The sequence below is a fragment of the Schistocerca nitens genome, chromosome 6 (assembly GCF_023898315.1).
Source record: "Schistocerca nitens isolate TAMUIC-IGC-003100 chromosome 6, iqSchNite1.1, whole genome shotgun sequence".
In the NCBI taxonomy this organism is placed as follows: domain Eukaryota; kingdom Metazoa; phylum Arthropoda; class Insecta; order Orthoptera; family Acrididae; genus Schistocerca; species Schistocerca nitens.
The window spans coordinates 657,677,999-657,700,826 of NC_064619.1; the positions used below are offsets into that span (position 1 = coordinate 657,677,999).

General features: G+C 39.3%; 1 protein-coding gene across 2 annotated transcripts in view; it reads right to left on the minus strand.

Annotated features, from left to right (window-relative positions):
* Positions 1-2,144: 2,144 nt before the first annotated feature.
* The window catches only part of LOC126262778 (B9 domain-containing protein 1), a 64,136-nt gene continuing 43,452 nt past the window's right edge, over positions 2,145-22,828 (minus strand). The window contains exons 2-5 of one of the 2 annotated variants that reach the window (XM_049959592.1): positions 13,709-13,820; positions 13,517-13,625; positions 7,127-7,245; positions 2,145-2,317 (exon numbers count right to left, since the gene is read on the minus strand). In XM_049959592.1, the coding sequence (XP_049815549.1) occupies positions 2,214-2,317; positions 7,127-7,245; positions 13,517-13,625; positions 13,709-13,820 (444 nt within the window). In that variant the 3' untranslated portion in view covers positions 2,145-2,213. Of the gene's footprint in view, positions 2,318-7,126; positions 7,246-8,889; positions 9,295-13,516; positions 13,626-13,708; positions 13,821-22,828 lie in introns of those variants that run through there. The other variant, XM_049959594.1, reaches the window with a different exon arrangement.

A 22,828-nucleotide genomic window follows, 5' to 3' on the forward strand; every position in this document is an offset into this window, starting at 1 on the left:
TGCCGAGTTTTGTCAGAGAGGGGCCATTGTAGGCCACAGAACGTACTTTTTCTCCTTTATCTTAGTACGAGGGTAATCCCAAAAGTAAGGTCTCCTATTTTAAGTACATAGACCTTTTTATTTCTACAATGGTTTACATCAGTTTACAGCTTGAACATTTAGCTATTTTTCAACATGATCGTTTCTGTCGATGCATTTTTGTAGACGCTGTGGCAGTTTTTGTATGCGCATGTCATACTAGCTCGCTGCCAAGCTGTTCAGAAAGTTATGAACCTCTTCTTTCACCTCGTCGTTTGAGCTGAATTGGTGGGACCACAATTAACGCTGACAGGTAGTGTGAGACTCTGAAAAAACTCAAACGGGCAATTCAGAACCGGAAGAGAATGTTGAGCAAGGGCGTACACATTCTCCATGACAACACTCGCCCACACCTCGATCGGCAAACCATTGTTCTCCTGCAACATTTTCAGTGGAACATAATCACCCACCCACCCTATAGTCCTGACTTGGCACCCAGTTCCCTAGGTTAAAAGAACATTTGTCCAGAAAGTGTTTCAGTTCCGACAACGAGGTGAAAGACGAGGTTCTTCTGAACAACATGGCGGCGAGTTGGTGTCACTGCCACAGTGTCTACAAAAATGCATCGACAGAAATGGTGATTACGTTGAAAAATAGTAGCTAAATGTTCAAGCTGTGAACTGATTTAAACCATCGTAGAAATAAACAGGTCTATGTACTTATAAAAAATAGGAGACCCTACTTTTGGGATTACCCTCGTAGCAGTTTCATTCCTGTCTTTCTTATTTTTCACTTGTTTATAGATGTCATTGTCTATAGGTGGATCATACCCACTTCTATAAGCAATATTTTTATACGCTTCCTTCTGAATGGAGAGATGAAAATCAGCAGACTAACTGGTGGCTTACAAAAGAAGCTCAATGGTGTGCACCAAACATAACTAAAACACATTAATGTAAATTATAAGATTTAAGATTACTGGCGAGTGCATCACATAGCTAAGACCTGCAGTGTTTTAGTGTGAACAGATATGCGATGAAAATAGTTGCATAACCTTGCAGGAGAAAAATCTACAACCTTCTTTCATTTAAATCTTGCTGATTCAGAAGCATGGCTACTATACTACCTAATACTTGGTATTGAAACAAGGATACAGAAGTTACGTCCGTGTTGTAAGACAGACGATAAAATCCTATCAATGACAGTTTTTTTAACTGAATCACATGAAATCTGTATTGTGATGAAAAGTACATTTCAATACTTGCACACCTACAATTAATAAGCAATAAACTATTGATACAGCAGCTACTGATCACACACACACACACACACACACACACACACACACACACACACACACACACACACACACACAAGAGGACAATTTGACTAGTATTGTTCCAAAAGTGTCACTGCACTAAAGAGGAGAGACAATTATACATATTTACATAATTTGATCCTCATCACATCAGTCATAGTTATAGTGTTTATGTACTTGCAAAATGTCTTTAAAACAGTGCATTCTCTAGAGTACATGACAATGCACAGTAGACTCACTCACACATTCCTGTCATGCACATTCTTCTCACCAAGCCAGTAGTTGTTCTGTGCTTTCTCTCTCTCTCTCTTACTCTCAGAGATGGTTTTCGTATGTATTTACAGTGATCCAGTAAGTTACGCAATGCATACGGAGCCCTCTTGACAAGCTAACTAACCAAAGCACACTAGTGGCTTTGTGTGGTGGTGTCCATTTATTTTTTTCTGTAGCTACATAGTTGTACACTGTAGAAAATAAATAACTTTGTTGTGCTTACATTTGCTGATATTACTAATTCCTCATGGCATGACGGAAGCCCCAAAGGTACAAATCAACTAATAACTCCAAAATTTTCTTTGCTCTGAGATATACTGTTCATTGTAACTTTTAATGAATATTGCACGCAGAACGATGACATTTATAGGATACCAAGTTTTGACAAAATGTGTATATTTTGGGCAAAAATTGCAATAATAATAAGAAATATCTGAAATAATGAAAAGAAACATGTTATTTACCTTATTGCCACTATCTTCTAATGCATACGTAGGGATTCTGTAGGTTTCTTGTGAACTGCCTATTCATATAATTTACTTTTTCTCAAGTCTGTTTATTAAAAAACAAAATTACATATTTACAATAATAAATTTAATTTCTTCTATTGGTGTACATTTACATGATTTGAGTACCCAGATGCAGAAAAGTTGTGCATCATCACACTAAACTCGATCTGGACAGTCCCTCGAGACTGAACATGGGTCACTGAAAAGATGGAAACAATAATAAAATACCAGAGGGAAGAAAAGTAGCAGAAGAAAGCAAAAGAATAATACAATATTACAGTATAAGGTGATGATCTCCTCCTCCTGCTTCTCCTCCTCCTCCTCCTCCGAGATGAATATAAACTTAAAATGGTGCAGGTTTGATAGGTGTAGAAGATTTTAGTGGAACTGCAGTGTGTGCTAAACACCCTAACAAAGGAAGACTTCCTGTGTGCATTTCAAAAGTAGCAGAAACACTGGGATCAGTGAACTCACGCTCAAGGAGTGATTGAAAGTGACTGATGACAGAATTTCAACCAGTATATTTTGGTAGCTTTTGGATATCACCTCATACCACAGTAAAACACACACATCAATGCAACAAACGAAAAAAAAGATGTTAGCAAAATGTCCTTTATATAACGAAGAAGTTTCTGCGTAAGCCACACATGAAAACTAACATTTTAGTAACCTGTTTTGACGAAAGCAGAACATCTCAATTAATTAATGAACTGCAAGAATTTTATTTCATAAATTATTTTTTTCTTGCTACTCTGTATTATTGGATTTTAGAATTTTATGTTTTGATGATTTTGTTGTTATTGCCTTCAGCCTGAAGACAGGTTTGATACAGCTCGCCGATCCTATGCAAGTCTCTTCATCTCCACTTAACTATTGCAATCTACATACACTTGAAATTAAGTCTCCCACTTCAATTATTACCCCCCCCCCCCCCCCATGCACATACACATACACACACGCATACACCCTGTGTACATGCACGCAAGCATACACATAGGACATTACCAAAGTAACTATTTATCAGGATACGTCCCACCATTTTACCCTTTCTTTTTGTCATTTTGTGTCACAAATTTCTATTCTCCACAATTTGATTTCTGTAGCACCATGTTTCAAAGATTTCTACTTTATTCTTGTCATTTTGTTTATCTCCCACATTTTGCTTCCGTACAATGCTACACTCCAAATACTTTCGGAAAAGTCTTCCTAACACTTAATTACAAGTTAACAGATTTATCTTTCTCATAAAAGATTTTTCTTATTACTGCCAGTCTACATTTTATATTATCCTCAGTTCTGCCATTGTCAATTACTTTGCTGCCCAAATGGCAAAACTCATCCATTACTTTTAGTGTCTCATTTCCCAAACTAGTTCCCTCAGTGTTACTTGATTTAATTCAACTACCCTTCATTATCCTTGTTTCGCCTTTGTTCTTACAACCAATTTTTAAGAAATTATCTATTCTGCTCAAATGATCATCCATGTCCTTTGCTGCTTCTGATAAACTCACAATATCATTGGCCAACCCCAAACTCTGTATTTCTTTTCCATGGCCCTTCCTACATATTCCTTGGTTCTTATAAATGCAACATGGTGTCTGTAGAAGTTGCAGATAACTATTCTCTTCGTGTATTTTATCCCTGCTACCTAGAAAATTCAAAGACTGCTCGCCTGTCTACAGCACCAAAATCTTGTTCTAAATATACTGAACCTGCAAATGTAAGTTTCGTTTCTTCACTCTTATCTTCTGTTATATAGTCAGTAGTGCCTCACATGGTCCTACATTTCTACAAAAATGGAAGTGATCAGCCCTCAGGTCAGGTTCTACCACTCATCCCATTCTTCTGTACATAATTCATATTACTATTTTAAAACTATGATTTTTTACCCTTGCAATTCAATAAGATGTGCCTTGTCAGCACCTGTCTTCTTTGACCATGGGATTATTACATTCTTTTTGAAGTCCAAAACTATTTTTTCTGTTTCACGTCCCACATACCAGGTGAAATTGCTTTATCATGATTAGCTAACCCCAAAGAGTGCCTGTTATCTGCTCCAGATACTTTGTTTCGGATTAAGTATTTCAGTACACTGTCAAATTCTTCTTGGAGCACAATATCTCTCATATGGACCTCATCTACTTCATATTCCTTTTCTGTAATACTGTCTTCAAGTTCATTTCCTTTGCATAGCCCTTTCAATTATTCTTTCCTCCTTTCAGTCTTCCCTACCTTCCTTCATACTCATTTCTTAATATTCATATAGTTCTACACCTACATACATACTCTGCAAACTGCCATATGGCAGAGAGTATACAGCACTCCAAGTCATTTCCTTCCCCATTCCACTCGCAAATTGAGCAAGAGAAAAACAACTTTCTATATGCTTCAATACAATCCCTAATTTCTCATCTGATCTTCATTGTCCTTATGTAAAATATATGTTGGCGGCAGGATCACTATTCTGCAATCAGCCTCAAATGCCTGTTCTCTAAATTTTCTCAATGGATCTCCTCGAAAACAATGTCGCCTTCTGTCCAATAATTACCAAAGCATCTCTGTAATACTTACGTGTTGCTCAAACCTATCAGTAACAAATCTAGCAGCAGCCTACCTCTGAATTGCTTCAATGTCTTCCTTCAATCCCATCTGGTACAGATCCCAACCACTCGAACAGTACTTAACAATGGGTTGCACTGGTGTCCTAAATTTGGTCTCATTTACAGATACACCAATCTTTCCTAAAATTCTTCCAATAAATCCAAGTCCACCATTCGTCTTCCTTATTACAATCCTCATATGCTCATTCCATTTTATATTGCTTTGCAATGTTGCGCCTACATACCTGGTAACCTCCCACAGTCACTCAATGATGCCCCTTCCCATACACCACAGCATCATCAGCAATCAGCCACAGAACTGCTGATGTCCACCAGATCATTTATGTATACAGCAAATAACTGCTCTCCTACTGCAGTTCCCTTGGGCACTCCTGACGATAACCTTGTCTCTGATGAAGACTTACATCAAGTACAACATACTGGATTCCATTACTTAAGCAGTCTTCAAGCCACTCACATACCTGGGAATCCATTCCGTATGTTTGTACCTTTGTAATAGTTTGCTGTGTGGCACCGTGTCAAAGGCTTCACGGAAATCTAAGAATATGTGCTCCGCCTGTTTCCCTTCATTCATGGATCGAAGGATTCCATGTGAGAAGAGGGAAAAGTGAGTTTCTACTACAGCTCTGCTATTTTCTTCTAGCCATTCCAGTTTTGCCACTTCGCATTTACTGTCAATCTCATTTTTAGGCATATGTATTTCCTTCTGCCTGTATTTTTACATTATTTGCATTCATCAATTAAATTCAATATCTACCAACAGAAAGTCCAAGTTGGAACATAAACAATTATGAAAAGGATAGATTGCTATCACTATAAAGACAACACTCTGAGTTGCAGACAGGCATGATGAAAAAACTGTTTGTTCTTCCATCTCTGATTTTCAGAGAAGCTGATGGTGGAGTGTAGGATCCAGATGGCTCGGCTTGTGAAACAGCCATTGAAATCGAGCATGTTATGTTCAGCTTCATGATGTGTGACAGGATGGTCCACTTTGCTCTTGGCCACACTTTGGCAATGGCCATTTATCCTGGCTGACAGCTGGCTGGTAGTCATACTAATATAAAAAGCTGGGGGTGGCTTAGGGATGGACTATGATGTCATGGAGGTTGGGTGGACAACAGAACACCACTTTAGAAGGGGTGCACTACCAGTTTATTTCCAAAATATAAGCACAGTTTTGTATTCCAAACTTTTTCACACTGTTCATCATGTTTCTCCTCTTTTTTGTGCTATACTAATATTCTTTTGCCACTAGATACAGTGATTTGGTGTACTATTACTATTTTGCCACTAGATACAGCTATTTGTTCGAACACTGTGCTTTTGATAACGTAAATATTGTAACTTCATTATGTGTTTCCTCCTCTTTGGTTTGTTTATCTGCATCTACATACTGCCAACCTAACAAAGTATATGTTCAAAACGAACTTCTATTCATGGTGTTTGTATCCCTGTGTGTGTGTGTGTGTGTGTGAGTGAGAGAGAGAGAGAGAGAGAGAGAGAGAGAGAGAGAGAGAGAGAGAGAGAGAGCTGAAGAGTTTGTATATAAGTCGTTTTTTTTTTTTGTAGTGTGTGTGTGTGGGGGGGTTGAGATGTAGTGTGTTGAATATCAATGTAATAGTTGTTAGAGAGTGGTTGAAAGCTTTGGTGACAGCTGATTTGACTTTTGGTTTCAATGTTCTGTGGAGGTGTTGATGGATAAGTGAGCGAAAAGATGTTGGGTGGTATTCTTATTATATTGGGTGGTGGTATTATTATTATTATTATTATTATTATTATTATTTGACATGTGTACTATATCATTCAACAGGTTTTCCTTTCTGCTTTGTTTTTCTGTATTTGGTAATTTTTTTTGCAGGGTTAGGTGGTGTTTTTTTATTGTTGATTCTAATTATTTTCATGTCTTTTTCTCTAGTGGTTGGTTTGTGGTTATGTTCTCTTAGGTGTTCTGCAAATGTGGAGTGGTTTGTCCCACACTTCCATGCTCTCATGTGTTCTTTGTATTTGACATCAAATGTTCTACCTGTTTGTCCTATGTATCTGCCTTCACAAGTGTTACACTGTAGTTGATATATACCTGGTTTCTGGTGTATGTGTCTGTTTTTCGTCAGTTTTGGGATGTATTTTTGTACTGAATTGTATGTTGTGTATTTTGAAAATGTTGGCGATTTTCTGCGTGAGTCTGTGTTTGTATGACATTGTGTCCCATCTTGTGTTTTCTTTCATCTTTTTCTGATTATTCTATGTAACTGTTATGGTACTGCATGTTTGTGTTTGAGTTTGGTTCTGTTGTGTTGTAGTCTGTGTTTTGGTGGTTTCTGCTTTATTTTACTTTTAAATTTGTTGTTTAGCTTTATGGCTACAACACAGAATGTGAAAGTTACCTTCTCGACCTTCACCTTGGGCAAGCACTCTGGGGTCAACATACTCAGGTCGCCTTCCAGTCAGCCAACATGTAAATTTCTGCAGAAGTGATGCTGATTCTGGAATGAACAATGGAACACTAAAAGGCAATTAATCTGCTCATACATGAATGCACAATATGAACTTATTTCTTAAAGCAATGAGATTTCAGTGTCAATGTAACATTTGGACACTATCTTCTACATATTATAGAGATATCTAGTACAATGATAGAAGACAAATGAACAATAGATTTTTACCAGAATGAGAGCGAAGTCAATATGTTAAAAAGTTCTACAAAAGATAATAAAGATAATATGTATTCCTGGCGTACATTCTAGTACAGGAGAATCAAATTATACCAGCTGCCTCCTCTTAGTCCTTGTTACTAGCACGGATACGACACTGAAATTCTCTCTCTTAACATTAACAGAACTGAATAACATCTCCAGTTTCAAAAGACAGTTAATGACATACTGTTGTGACAGTGCCACGACATTTAACAGTGCCGCCACAACAGTACGCGCAAACGGCGATAGAGGCGCTCCGCAACTCGGCTGAGCGCGGGAGCGCCACCTAGATACGAACGGTGCCGGCCGCATGTCATGGCACGGCAGTCGAATGAGAGATACTGAGTTGTTATCATGTAACCAGCTATTGTTTCTAAGTGAGTGTGTTTGAATATCCACGCAGTTATTGGTGATTAAAGGTTGTAACACATACTTACAAAAACAATACTGTCTACTTTGTCCTGTATGCACCACTTACCCAATTACAACTAAATACCGTTATTTCCCACTAGACCTTCATTATTCCCCAAAGCCTTAGCTTGTGCACTATGTCTACATTTCTCTCCCTCTGAGCTTGCTATGTCAAAAATATCACTTTTGTACACTCAAAATTATCACTATTATTATTATTGTTATTGTTATTACACTGAGATGACAAAAGCTATAGGACATCTCCTAATATCACTCGGACCTCCTTTTGCCCAACGTAGTTCAGCAATTCAATGTTGCATGGACTCAACAAATTGTTAGACGTTCCCTGCAAATATACTGATCCCTCCTGCTGCTATAGCCGTTCATGACAGCGAAAGTGTTGACAGTGCAGGATTTTGTTCATTAACTGACCTCTCGATTATGTCCCAAAAGTGTTTGACAGGATTTATGTTAGGCAATCCAGGTGGCCAAATCATTCGCTCTAATTATCCAGAACATTCTTCAAACCAATCACAAACAGTTATGGCCCAGTGACATGGTGCTTCGTCATCCTGAAAAATTACATTGTTGCTTGGGAACATGAAGTCCATGAAGGGCAGCAAATTGTCTCCAAGCAGTCAAATATAACCATTTCCAGTATTTCCATCAGTTCTTCATCAGACATTACAAAATAGATGAAAATTCACTTGGTAACTTCCTAAAAGATAGTCTCCATTCCTTCCATATTAACTATGTAGGCATCAACCAAATGTGGTTTAAATTCAAAGACTTTGTGTTGACAGCAATGAAAACTTTTATACCAAGTAAATTAATATGAAACAGAACAGATCCCCCATGGTACACAAAGCAGGTCAGGATACTGTTGGAAAAAAATTATGCGTGCCGATTTTAAAAAACACAAAATCTCTGAAATTGGTAATGATTTTCAGATGCATGAAACTTAGTGCAATACACAGGTAATCAAAAAATTCAGATCACCTAAATTAGACAAAATATTTTTATGGGAAACTGCTGTTCACTGTATTTACAGAACATGCTACATGTCACATTAGAAAGCCCACTGCATTGCTTAAAAAACACTTGCTGCAATTACATACAACTGCTCCCTCTTCAACAGATCCATACCTAAAGACATGAAAGTTCCACAGGTCAAATCAGTGAACTAAAAGAGTAATAGATGTATGTGTTGAATCATAGAAATTATCTATTAATAAATAACAAGCAGCAATTCATAAAATATCATTCTTGAGAAACACAACTGGCTTTTTATTCACAAATGTAATGAGTGCTATCAACGGTGGATCTCCAGTTAATTCCTTATATCTGTATTTTCAGTAGGTTTTTGACCATGTTCTTCACAAGCGGCTTCTATCAACTTGTATGTCTGCGGAGTATCATCAGAGTTGCGTGACTGGATTTGTGATTTCCTATCAGAAAGGACACAGCTTGTAGTAACTGACAGGAAGTCATATAGTAAAACCGAAGTGATACATGCAGTTCTAAAAGTAAGTGTTATAGACTCCATACTGTTCTTAATCTACATAAAAATTAGGTGATATCTGAGCAGTCCTCTTAAATTGTTTGCAGATGATCCATCTCTTAACATCTAGTACTGTCATCATAAGATCAAAACAAACTGTAAAATGATTTAGATAAGAGATCTGCATGATGTAAAAAGTGGCAGTTGACTGTAAACAATAGAAAGTGTGAGGTCTTCCACAAGAGTACTATGAAAAATCCATAAAATTTCAGATACATAATAAACAATACAAACTAGTAGGTTGTGATTAAACTAAACACCTATGGATTACAATTATAAACAACTTAAATTGTTTTTGATGTTGTTGAGAACAGTTATACAGAATTTTTTAAAGGAACACACCACCATTTGACTGTTCTATTGTTTATTTCATGGGGAACCAATATTTTTCTTAATTTATGGCCAATTTTGAGCTTGACAACATGATAAGTGTCCTGCAATATACGTCTACATGATTACTCTGCTATCCACAATAAAGTGCCTGGCAGATGGTTCAATGGACCACCTTCATGCTGTATCTCTACCGTTCCACTCTTGAACGGCACGCAGGAAAAACAAGCACTTAAATTTTTCTGTGCGAGCCCTGATTTCTCTTATTTTATCGTGATGATCATTTCTCCCTACGTAGGTGGGTGGCAACAGAATGTTTTCGCAATCGGAGGAGAAAACTGGTGAATGAAATTTCATGAGAAGATCCCGTTGCAATGAAAAATGCCTTTGTTTTAATGATCACCACTCCAATTCACGTATCATGTCTGTGACAGTATCTCCCCTATTTCGCGATAATATAAAATGAGCTGCCTTCTTTGTACTTTTTCGATGTCTACTCCAGAATAGGGCGGACAAGCGTTGTGTAAGCAGTCTCTTTAGTAGACCTGTTGCACCTTCTAAATGTCCTGCCAATGAATCACAGTCTTTGGTTTGCCCTACCCACAATATTATCTATGTGATTGTTCCAACTCAGGTTATTTGTAATTGTAATCCCTAAGTATTTACCTGAATTTACAGCCTTCAGATTTGTGTGACTTATCGTGTAATCGAAATTTAGCTGATTTCTTTTGGTACTCATGTGAATAGCTTCACACTTTTGTTTATTCAGGGTCAATTGGCACTTTTCACACCATACAGATATCTTATCTAAATCATTTTGCTAGTCGTTTTGATCATCTGATGTCTTTACAGATGGTAAATGACAGCATCATCTCAAACAATCTAAGACAGCTACTCAGATTGTCTCCTATGTCGTTAATATAGATCAGGAACAGCAAAGGGCCTAAAACACTTCCTTGGGGAACGCCAGATATTACTTCTGGTTTACTCGATGACTTTCTGTCTATTACTACGAACTGTGACCTTTCTGACAGGAAATCACGAATCCAGGCACATCTGAGGTGATACTCTGTAGGCACGCAGTTTGGTTAGAAGACACTTGTGATGAACAGTGTTGAAAGCCTTCTGTAAATCTAAAATATGGAATCATGAGTATAAAGAGCTAGTTGTGTTTCACAGGAATGATATTTTCTGAAACCGTGCTGACTATGTGTCAATAAATCATTTTCTTCGAGGTACTTCATAATGTTTGAATACAGTATATGTTCCAAAACCCTACTGCAAATCAACGTCAGTAATATTGGCCTGTAATTCAACGGATTACTCCTACTTCCCTTTTTGGGTATTGGTGTGACTTGAGCAATTTTCCAGTCTTTAGGTGTGGATCTTTCTGTGATCGAGTGGTCGTATAAAGTTGCTAAATATGGAGCTATTTTATCAGCATACTCTGACAGAAACCAGACTGGTATAAAATCTGGACTGAGGGCCTTGCCTTTATTAAGTGATTTAAGCTGCTTTATTGCACCGAGGATATCAACTTCTATTTTTCTCATCTTGGCAGTTGTTCTTGATTGGAATTCAGGAATATTTACTTCGTCTTCTTTGATGAAGGAATTTCGGAAAACCATGTTTAATAACTATTCTTTAGTGGCACTGTCATCAGTGATTTCACCATTGTTATCACGCAGTGAAGGTGTTGATTGCGTCTTGCCACGGGTGTGCTTTATGTATGACCAGAATCTCGTTGGGTTTTCTGCCAGATTTTGAGACAGAATTTCGTTGTGGAAATTATTAAAAGCATCTTGCACTGAAGTACGCGCCATATTTCGAACTTGTGTAAAACTTTGCCAATCTTGGGGATTTTGCGGTTTTTTTAAATTTGGCATGCTTTTTTCGTTGCTTCTGCAAAAACGATCTGACCCGTTTTGTGTACCATGGGCGATCAGTACCATCACTTATTAATTTATGTGGTATATATATCTCAATTGCTGTCGATACTATCTCTTTGAAAACATTCCACAAATTTTCTACACTTACATGATCAGATCATGATATGTTAAAGACGTAAAATCAAATACTTGAAAATAGCACAAAAGGCCAAAACTTGGGTTGTACTTAAATAAACAATAAAACAGTCATATGGGGTGTGTTCCTTTTAAAAAGAAATTAAATTGTGTACAAGTACCTATACTATACTATTATAAATGTTAATATTCTTTGAAGATTGTAACTCAATAGAAACTCTTAATTTGTTGATTGATGTTGGTGTGTAATTAATGTCTGATGTGCTTTCATTTATTGTCATACTTTGATGTTGGTGTGTAATGGATGTCTGATGTCCTTTCATTTATTGGTATACTTTTGATGCTTAAAACTAAAGGTTTATTTTGTTGCTCAACGTGAAGCTTCTGCTATGCATAGGTGAATGCCTAACTGGTAAAGATATTTCGGACAAACTGTGAAAATTAAATGATGTTCACTCATCGGAAACATCAATTTGCTCCTACACAAATTTCATAATATCATGTGGGAAGTATCCAATGTTGCGCAGTCAGCTAGCAAAAGTTTACAAAATACAAACTCAACTATCTTTGTTAAACAAGCCAATCAACAACAGTGATCTTTGTGCACGAGATTGTGCACAATTCTGCAAACTTTGCATAAAGGTTTATACTTATATTACATGGTATGACTCCACTTGCTGATAAGATACAAAGACAATGATTAAATTAGAAGTTGAGAATAATAGAGTGATGATTAAAGTCTGGCAATGTGTAGGCAGTGCATCTGCAGTGACTAGAATTCCCTTGTCCAGTGTGCTGACAGTCTCACTAAGGCCTCCACAGACAGGCACTACCTCCACACCTAGACCACAGACTTCCCATGCCATTTCCTTGTAAACCCCTAATCCCCCAACAACCAGATGCAAAGGACTCATCACCTAGTATCATCCTGGACCGGACCAATTGAATCAAATCCCTTGCCAGACTTTCAACTATTTATCATTGTGCCCAGAAATGAGGAACATCCTATCCACAATACTTCCCACCTTTTCTAAATTAGTATTCCACCAACACCTAATCTATGTAGTACCATTGTCTATCCTTATGCCACAACCACTCCCAATGCTTTGCCACATAGATCATACACCTGTGGAAGACCCAGGTGCAAGACCTGTCCGATACACTCACGCAGCACAACCTACTCCTATCCCATTACAGACTCATCCTATCCCATCAGAGGCAGGACCACCTTAATAAGAGTCTCGTCATACTGCTATAATTTCTGCATAGAATTTTAACCCTCCCACCCATCACTGCTGTCAACCACCCTTCCCCAACCCTTCCTCTTGCCTCCTTTCTTCCCTCGTTCTCTCCACCAGGCACAACCCCTAGCCACAGTCAAGACGCAGAACTGCAATCCCGGCGCAGTGTATTGAACACCTCTACTAATCTGCGAGTTGTCACCTTTACTCCTAAATTATTTATGTTCTGCCAGAAAATTCTGTAATCAAAAATATGATCTAATACTTCAACAACTGGCAAATATATAATTTTATTACAATGCAATCCCTCATTTTTCATACTTCATGACTTGCCATCAGTTTTTGTTGTTGGTGCCTCCTTTTAGTAAAAGCCAAAATTTGATACTCAATTTTAGGTTCTGAGTCAGGGCTTCTTTGCAGTACTGTTTCTCACAAAGGTCATAATTTGTCAAAACTGTATAATAAAGATATAAAATAATATAATCCTGGGAGAAATTTGAATGTGAATACATACACTTTCTTGTAATGTCCTGGAGCTATAGGTAGATGGCAAAGACCATACCCTCTCACAATATCATTTCCAAACAGGTCAAGTCCATAAACACTAATAACTAATTGTGGCCCTGCAAAAAAATATGCAATTACACAGCATTTGGCAATGGAAATTCTGTAGCAACCAAGCATAAAAAAGTAATTAGTTACCCACAGCCAAATGGATTCGTGCTTTTAAAAGTAATTTCTAGAGGAAAATTCCAGATACATGTTTGTCTTTCATCGTTGCTTCGTTTTGATAACTGTGAAATACCTTCTTCAGTTCCCTGGGGTAAAAACAAAAAAAAGTACACCATTGCAACAACATAACATTGCATTTAAAATTTAACAGCGCTTCAGCTAATGCTAGACTTAAGCAGTTAATATAATGCAAAACTAATGAAATAACCAAATATAATAGCTGCTACCAAAGATATGCTATAGGAAATAAATTGTAACATCAGAAGGGGTGATTTTAGATGATGTCCCAAGCAGCTACATCAGGAATTGAACAAATTTGAAAATATATAATGATTTCACAAAGTATGCTAATGTTACTGCCATTTAAGTGATGAGCATGATAGGGACTGTTAAGATAGAAAATATGTTCAATATAAAAATCTAGAGACAGGAGAAAGATGATGATAAAGCATTAATACAAAACCTGTAAGTGCCCCACAATTCTGTTTGTTTGTAACATGATTTTCTGTGGTAATGTTGATGAAGAACAATGTCCATATTACACAGTGATGAATACCTTATTTCATAAATATTTTAACTTTGGTGTAATGCAAGTGGTGTAACATCCAGCAACATTAAAAACATTAACAGTAGCTGCAAAAGACATAACATGACACAAAAAGCCATTCATAAGAATGATGTTCTGAACAATGCTCTCACAAACATAAAAGAAAGTAGTAAACCACTTGGTGAACTTACTCCTTAGACAAGGTGCTTTGTTATCAAGATAGGTGACACGTCAACTTATAAAGTACGCCTCATGACTCAGTACAATATCTGCAGATACTGTCCAGCAACAGAAAGTCAGATTCAAGAAAACCACAAAAGCTTTCAGACTTTAGTAGTAAACACAATGATTTGGAACCCATTGCAAGGATTGGCACACATGATGTTTGCTTTTAGCTAAGCACTGGTATCTACAAAAGGCATTTCATGTTCCACAGCCACTCACCATGAATTTTTGCTCTACACTCGGGAGAAGACAAGTGTTGTGGTGGTGGTGGTGGTGGTGGTGGTGGTGTGTGGTGTGTGTGTGTGTGTGTGTGTGTCTGATCTGATCTGGGACACTGAAGGCCCTTCTTTTGAGAACCTACACAGAATTCCGTTGTTTCTTTTCATGACAAGATGTCTACCTTTGTAAAGGTGTCCTACTATTGAATGAAGATTACTGCCAGTGTCATGTGGTGATTTCAGAAGTTCTAAGCTCCACTATATTGCGAAATCTGCATCAGTCCCACAAGGGCATTTCCAGAAAGCAGACTCTGACCTGGTGACATGTGTACTGGCCACAGGTCAGTGAGGATATTGTATGCATCTTAACAGTACCAAGCTTGGCAGTTGCAGTGAGTTGCACTGCCCCCAACCCTACCAGCTGTGGGCTACACCTACCTAGCTATGGGGTCAAGTGTATGCGGACTACACAGGTCCATTTCATGTGGGCATGTAGTTGAGTTTAATAAACACATACTCTCATTTGCTATATATCATCAAAATTCAACAGACTATGGTAGAGAATGCCACTAAAGACCATGCCCAGTGTTTTTTCTTCTGAGGGGGACCAATGAACTCTGCTCACTGATAACTAACTGCAGTTGTTTCCACTGGTTTTCAACAGTTTTGCACCCAAAATGCAATCAAACATATTACTGCACCTCCATTTCACCCTCCCTCTGAACAGATGGAAAAACTATTGACATCCAAATCCAATGATTCTGCACTGCTTTCCTTTTTATCCTTTTACAGTAAACAGTGATCCACAACTGAAGCCAAGCAGAACTATTGCATGGATGCCCTGCTATCATCATTCCTTGCTAGATCTATTGCTGCCACTACAACTGCAGGATGTAGTTACACCTATTAGAGAGGGCAACCTTGTCTGGGCATGCATTTTCAGACATATGCCTGGCTGGATAAATGGCTCCATTACTGCCCAGTAGGGGCACCAACTGGTCCCGGTAGCCACATCTCAAGGGATCCTTCGTCAGCATCAGAATCAGCTCTGTTTGCACTGATCCGCGGCAAGCTCTGCAACTGGATCTGTCACACTGGCATGGGCAGCCTGCCTCACCCACCTTCAAGGCTATTAACAGCTTATGTGGGGCTTATTTATAAGACAACAACTCCAGCAACAGCTTTCAGGCTTCTCCAACTGTCAGATCTGAACCCAGACAATATGCAGGAGGCCCCACAGTCTGTGCCAGGTCACATATCGGACCACACCCGCCTCCTAACCAGCAGCAATTTGGGAGTCTGCACCTCTGTTGCCTCCTACCTCTCTGGTGCCAAGTCCAAGGAAGCCGAAGTCACACACCACCCATTGTAGCAGGCCACACCTACTTCATCATCCCTCCACACCAGATAAGATGGTTCTGACCCTATGGCTTGATTCAAGAAGGGAAATCTTGTAATCCCATTAGATGTATAAATGAATCAGTCATCATAATTATGCTTACATCCAGTGAGGTCACTAGGTGAGGCATGAAAGGATACAGCTGCTGGTGCTGGGTCACTTAGCAGCAGCTGCAAACTGCCATGGTCTCACATGTTTAGAGCAAGCTCTGCTGTGTACCTACTAATGACAACACTGTTGGTTTTTTTTTTTTTTGTTCCCCCCCGGGACTGTGATTTGGATTTTATTGTCACCTACCGACAATGTTTGGTTAATGTATGGATCTGCGTGCCTAACTAGGGAGTGTCTTCGCTCACTGTTCAACTGACCTTTGTGTTTCCAGTGAACAAATGGTAGCATATGGATGCACCAAGATCACTGTTCATGTCTGATTTTTCCCAATTTGAACTTACATACAAACAGTTTTCTCTAGTACTGACATGTCAGTTATTCAACAAACATTCAGAGAATGTATTGATCATGAGGTATCTGTGCCATTAAGTCTTTTGTTTTGTGTATTTCCAGAAGAGTCAAGTACTGTTACTTTTTGTGATTCAGTTGTAATTTGTGTTTAGTAAAACCTGTGTTGGTGAAGAAGCAAATTTATAGCAGTCACAGATGAGGGAAAAAAAAAATACTTCACTAGTTTTTAATGTTATACACCAGACAATCACAGTTTTTCAAAATAAGAATAAGGATCACCTGTTTTACATGATCTAAGGAAAAAACCTTTTCATTGTATACCTAATGAAATATTGCTCGAGAAACTTAAATTTTATGGGGCACAAAACACACCAATAAAGTAATTGATTCATACTTAAGAAACAGAGAACAATATGTCTTATTGAGTAACAAACATTCTCTGATGGCAATAGTCGAGATTGTTATTAGTTCTTGGAACATTCTTTTTTATAACTGCAGTCAATGATCTCCCACGTCATGTTCCCTATTTTGTATTCTGCTATGCAAACGACAGAAAGATAATTACCACCATCAAGACACATTGGTATTACCGGTAAAACAGATGCCACTGGAATCACTAGATGCTATTGTGAAATGGTTCTCCTTCAAAAACCTTCTGTGTAAACCACATTAGATCATCAGCTCATGTTATGGCTATATAATGTTATAGAGAATTAATCAGACAAACTTTTAGAATTTCATGTGGACCCAAAGTTGACATCAGAGAACATATCAATCACATTTGCCAAAGAATATCAAAGGTAACATACCTAATTTGGAAATTAGTCAGTTCTGAATATCCAAGACTGGCAATTTTGGACTGTCCAGTCTCACATTTCTTAGAGACTGACAGTACGGGGTCACTCTTCACATATTAATTATTTGGGGAAGAATAAAAAAAGAACATGATAAATGTGTGTGGTTGGCCAAGAGATCACTGTCAACTTCTGTTTAGAAGAGAAGATATCAGTCACCAACACTACATTAGAGACAAAACTAAAATCCATATTCCAAGACACAGATTGGTAAAAACAGCCCACTCACCCAGAGTGAGCTTCCTAAAAATCTTTAATAAATTATCACCCTTAGCATGGTCCATGTCTTGGAAATTATTTAAAAGAAAATTCTATAGCTAGTTGGCTGAAAATCTATTTTATAATATAACAGAATTCTCTGATGTAAGCACTGTGAACATATGTTCAGGTGGGATGTAATGAATTTTGGCCCAAATAATCAATTTTCAAAAATATTATTTTCTTAATCTACATAGTTTAATCTATGTTGTGTGAGAATTTTATCATGATAACAGCTTCAGAAATGCTTTTAAATTGTTAAACTGATTGACTCCACTCTGGCAGCCACCCCCACTTTTTCCAACATTTTGGAAACTGCTTGCTTCAGCGGAATTTTTGTCAGTGTGAAGGCTTTCTTTAGATATCTTTGCCTGACATCTATATCTCTGGCTGAAAACCTCCTTGCATGTGGTTTTATTTACGTTTTGACAACACTAACACACATTACTAGGTGGAAGTCAAGATTTATGAATAATGGGTCGTGGAAAAACCATTTAGGAAACAGAGGTTTTATGGAAATCGGTTTAACAACAAAAAAGAGAAAGCAGCTCGTAATGAAGAACATAAGCTTTCAGCTTCAGCATTGAAACTTGGGACAGGAGAATTGTACAGGTGCGTGAATGATGTGATATGGATTACACTGGATTCAGACCTACTGATTTAGAGATTCTCTGCCAGGCTATAAAGTTTTCATGTTCATGTGTTAGTTGTAAAAATACAGAATGCATGATTGTTGTTGAAGAAAGAAGAGTGGGAATAGGTTGGGATTTTAAATTATTTTGTAATTCGTGTGGCTATGAATTTTAATTTTCTTCCTCCACAAAACACTGACACTGGTACCTAGGAAAGCAATTTTAAATTAGCATATGCTCTGAGATGCTGTGGACAGGACAGGAAAGGAGGTAATTTATTGTGTGGTTTTCTGAACATGCCTCCATCCCATGCAAGGTTTGAAAAAATAAATAAAGAAATGTCTGATGCTGTATGTGATACTGCCAAAGTTTCTAAGAAGAAACTAGTAGGTGGAAATAAACCAAAAAGAAATAGATTCTGGGGTAGATATTCATGACTGTGAATCTCCTACAAATGTTACTGACCTGCGTGTGTCTGAAGATGGGACATGGATGAAAAGGGGTCACACATATCTGTATGGAGTTGCATCTCTTATTGGTATTGACTCGGGTAAAGTTTTAGATGTAGAAATTATGTCTAAACACTGCCACCAGTGTGCAACAAGGAAAATGTCACAGAATGAGGGCAGTGAAAAAATGCTGCAAGAAAATCATGCAGTAGCATGCTCTAAAAATTATAGTGGTTCAAGTGGGGGCATGGAGGCTGCTGCAGTTGTGCAGATGTTCTCCGGTCTGAGGACCAGTATGGTGTCAGATATACTACATACCTTGGCGATGGGGACTCCTCTTCATTCAAAGCTGTAACAGATAAAAATCTGTACAATACAATAGAAAAGTTGGAAGGTGTTGGCCACATCCAAAAGAAGCTTGGTGGTAGGTTTCGTTGTTTGCTGAGAGAGAAGAAAGGTGAAGTACTTGACGATGGAAAACCACTAGGAGGAAAAGGCAGGCTTACTCTGAAAGAAACTGATTCTCTTCAGTTATTTTATGGGAGGGCTATCAGGAAAACACACATAATTTAGAGGCAATGAAGTGTGCTGTGTGGGTAATCTTTTTCCACAAACTATCCACTGCTCAAACACCAATGCACAATCTGTGTCCAAAAGACAGTTTGTGTAAGTTCGACAACAGAAATAAGACACATTCACATTGTGGTGTCACTGCCAGACACCACACTTGCTAGGTGGTAGCTTTAAATCGGCCGCGGTCCATTAGTACATGTCGGACCCGCGTGTCGCCACTGTCAGTGATCGCAGACCGAGCGCCACCACACGGCAGGTCTCGAGAGACTTACGAGCACTCGCCCAGTTGTACGGACGACTTAGCTAGCGATGCACACTGACGAAGCCTCGTTCATTTGCAGAGCAGATAGTTAGAATAGCCTTCAGCTAAGTCAATGGCTACGACCTAGCAAGGCGCCATAGCAATTGATAGTTATCGTATGAAGCATGTCTCATCAAGAACGATGTATACAAATGATGGATTAAAGTTAAGTATTCCAGAAGCTACGTACTTTTCTTTATAGCATTCATTACGTATCCTGTTTCAGACCTATCTCTAGCCTGCGTGAGTTTAACGCGTGCATGCGGCCTAGCTCTCAAACCACACTGTGTCGGCACTTCTGTCGACACATCATATTGGCGACGAGTCAAAAACGGGTCTTGTTCTTTATACTTGCTTACATTTCATTGTGTCATGGCTTCGCCACATTCTCCAGATGTACTGTCCGAATTTTATCGCTTGCAGAATCAGCAGACGCAGGCGTTATTGGATGCCCTTGGACACCTCGTCCAGGGTCAGCGTGCAATTCACACCGATGCGGCAGCCGCCGCTTCACCGCTACCGCAGCCACAACACGCAGTTGCACCCCAGTTTCGTCCATACGATGCGGCAATGGAAACATGGACGGAGTGGTCACGCCAATTTGGATTTCATCTCGCCGCCTACAGAATTCAAGGTAATGAGCGGCAGCCTCACTTATTGTCGTGTGTAGGGGTGCAGACGTACCGTGTGATAGTGAAATTGTTTCCCCGACGCGACGTAGCAACTCTGTCCTACGAAGAAATTTTGTCGGCGTTAGATGCCTATTTCAAAGAAACAGCCAATGTCGTTGCAAAAAGGTATACGTTCTTTCGTACGAAACGTACGGCCGGTCAGACTAATAGGGAGTGGGTTGCAACATTGCAAGGCCTTACTAGGGATTGTGCTTTTGAGTGTGAATGTGGACTCCCTTATTCAGATACTATGGTGCGTGATGCAATTGCACAGAATGTTTCTGATGTTCGTATATGGGAACAGATTTTGAAACTAGTTAATCCCTCCCTTCAACAAGTGATGGACATATTGGATAGGCAAGACACACTTGACTTTGCTCAGGAATCATTTGAACATTCGCCAGCAGTGTGTCACATTAACCGGCCCGCCGGGCGCGCTGCACGGAATGATGAACAGCCCTCGCGCCCGTCCGCGCAGCTGCCGCCACGCTCTACACCAAGTGTGCCGCGTAAGCGAGCACATGCAGTTCTAAAATCATGCCCGCGGTGTGCTACTAGACATTCGCGTGAGAATTGCCCGTCACGCCAAGCTATTTGCTTTTTCTGTACTAAAAAAGGACATGTTCAGAGTGTTTGCCAGAAAAAGCTCAGATCGGACAATCACAACCATTCCCGGCCCTTTGCTTCGCGCCGGAATCGAACCAAGAATACTCAGGCTCGTGAACCTTCGCCCATGGACATTCATGTCGTTAATTCCACTCCGCCCAGTGCCACTTTCTCTAACAATGACTGTGTTCGTCCCACAAATAGTGCGCGTCGACGTCGACGGAAATCTCGTCCGGTCGCAAGTGCTTCTGTACCTGTATCAGTTCAAATTGCGCGAGGAAGTCGCTCTTGTCGTCAGCAGGACAATAAACTTTTTGTAGACTTGGACCTTGAAGGCAAAGTGATACCATTCCAGCTCGATACCGGAGCTGCAGTTTCCTTGATCAATCACGACACATACAAACAACTGGGCAAACTTCCGTTGCGTGCCGCAAATGTTAAGTTAAATAGTTATTCAGGACAGAATATCCCTGTGTTAGGACAGTGCATTCTTCTTGCGACATACAAGGGACAAACAAAACTTGTGTCATTTTACGTTCTTCGTTCTTCTTCTGCTGTGAACTTGTTTGGTTTAGATTTATTTCAGTTGTTTAACATGTCTATAGTCAATCAGGTCCTATCAGTGAACCAGACTGTGCCTTCCACCAGTGTTTCTCGTCTATGTGAAGAATTTGCAGACATTTTTGCACCGGGCCTTGGTTGGGCTAAGAACTATGAAGCACATTTGGAACTGAAAGTAAACGCGCAACCAAAATTTTTCAGAGCGCGCAATGTTCCCCACGCATTGCATGATGAGGTCGCAAGAACATTACACGATTTAGAATCACAAGGTGTAATTGAACGTGTGCAGGCTTCTCTCTGGGCATCACCCTTAGTCATTTTGCCGAAACCTTCCGGAAAACTGAGACTTTGTGTGGACTTCAAGGCAACAGTGAATCCACAACTAGTGATTGCAACTTTTCCTTTACCCCGCCCGGAAGATCTTTTGACAAACTGTGCCCGGGTAAATACTTTTCGAAGTTGGACCTAGCAGATGCGTACTTGCAAATACCAGTGGACAAAGAATCCCAGCGCGTCTTGGTGGTTAACACGCATCTTGGTTTGTACCGATTCAAAAGACTACCATTCGGGTGTGCATCCGCCCCTGCATTGTTTCAGCAGTATCTACAAACTGTTTGTGCGTCGGTCCCTACTGCAGCAAACTATCTGGACGATATTGTGATCTCCGGAAAGACTGCAGACGAACATTTAGCAAACCTCCGGACATTATTTCAGGTCTTGCGACAAAATGGTCTTCGCTTGCAGAAGGACAAATGTGTGTTTTTTGCTCGTGACTTACCATATTTGGGACATGAAATCAATGCCCAAGGCATACATCCGAGTCCAGAGCACCTCCGTGCCATACAAGACTTGCCTTCGCCGCAGAATTTGAAGCAGCTACAGAGTGTGTTGGGAAAAATTAACTATTACAATAAATTTGTGCCACGCGCTTCTTCCATTTCAGCTCCGCTTCATCGTTTACGCCGTAAAGGTGTTCCGTTTGTCTGGACAACGGAATGCGAATGCGCCTTTCGCCAGTTGAAATCGGCGTTGCTTTCAAATATTTGCCTTACGCCATTCGATCCCCAGAAATCCCTTTTGTTGATGGTAGATGCATCGGATTTCGGGATCGGTGCTGTGCTTGCGCACAAAGATGGATCGCAAGATCGCCCTATCGCCTTTGCGTCAAAATTGCTCTCATCTGCGCAAAGAAATTATTCACAGATCGAGAAAGAAGCTTTGGCTCTCGTGTATGGTGTTACAAAGTTTCATGATTTCTTGTATGGTCGTCACTTTACCATCATCACTGACCACAAACCGTTGTCATCGCTTTTTCATCCGAACAAGCATGTACCTCCA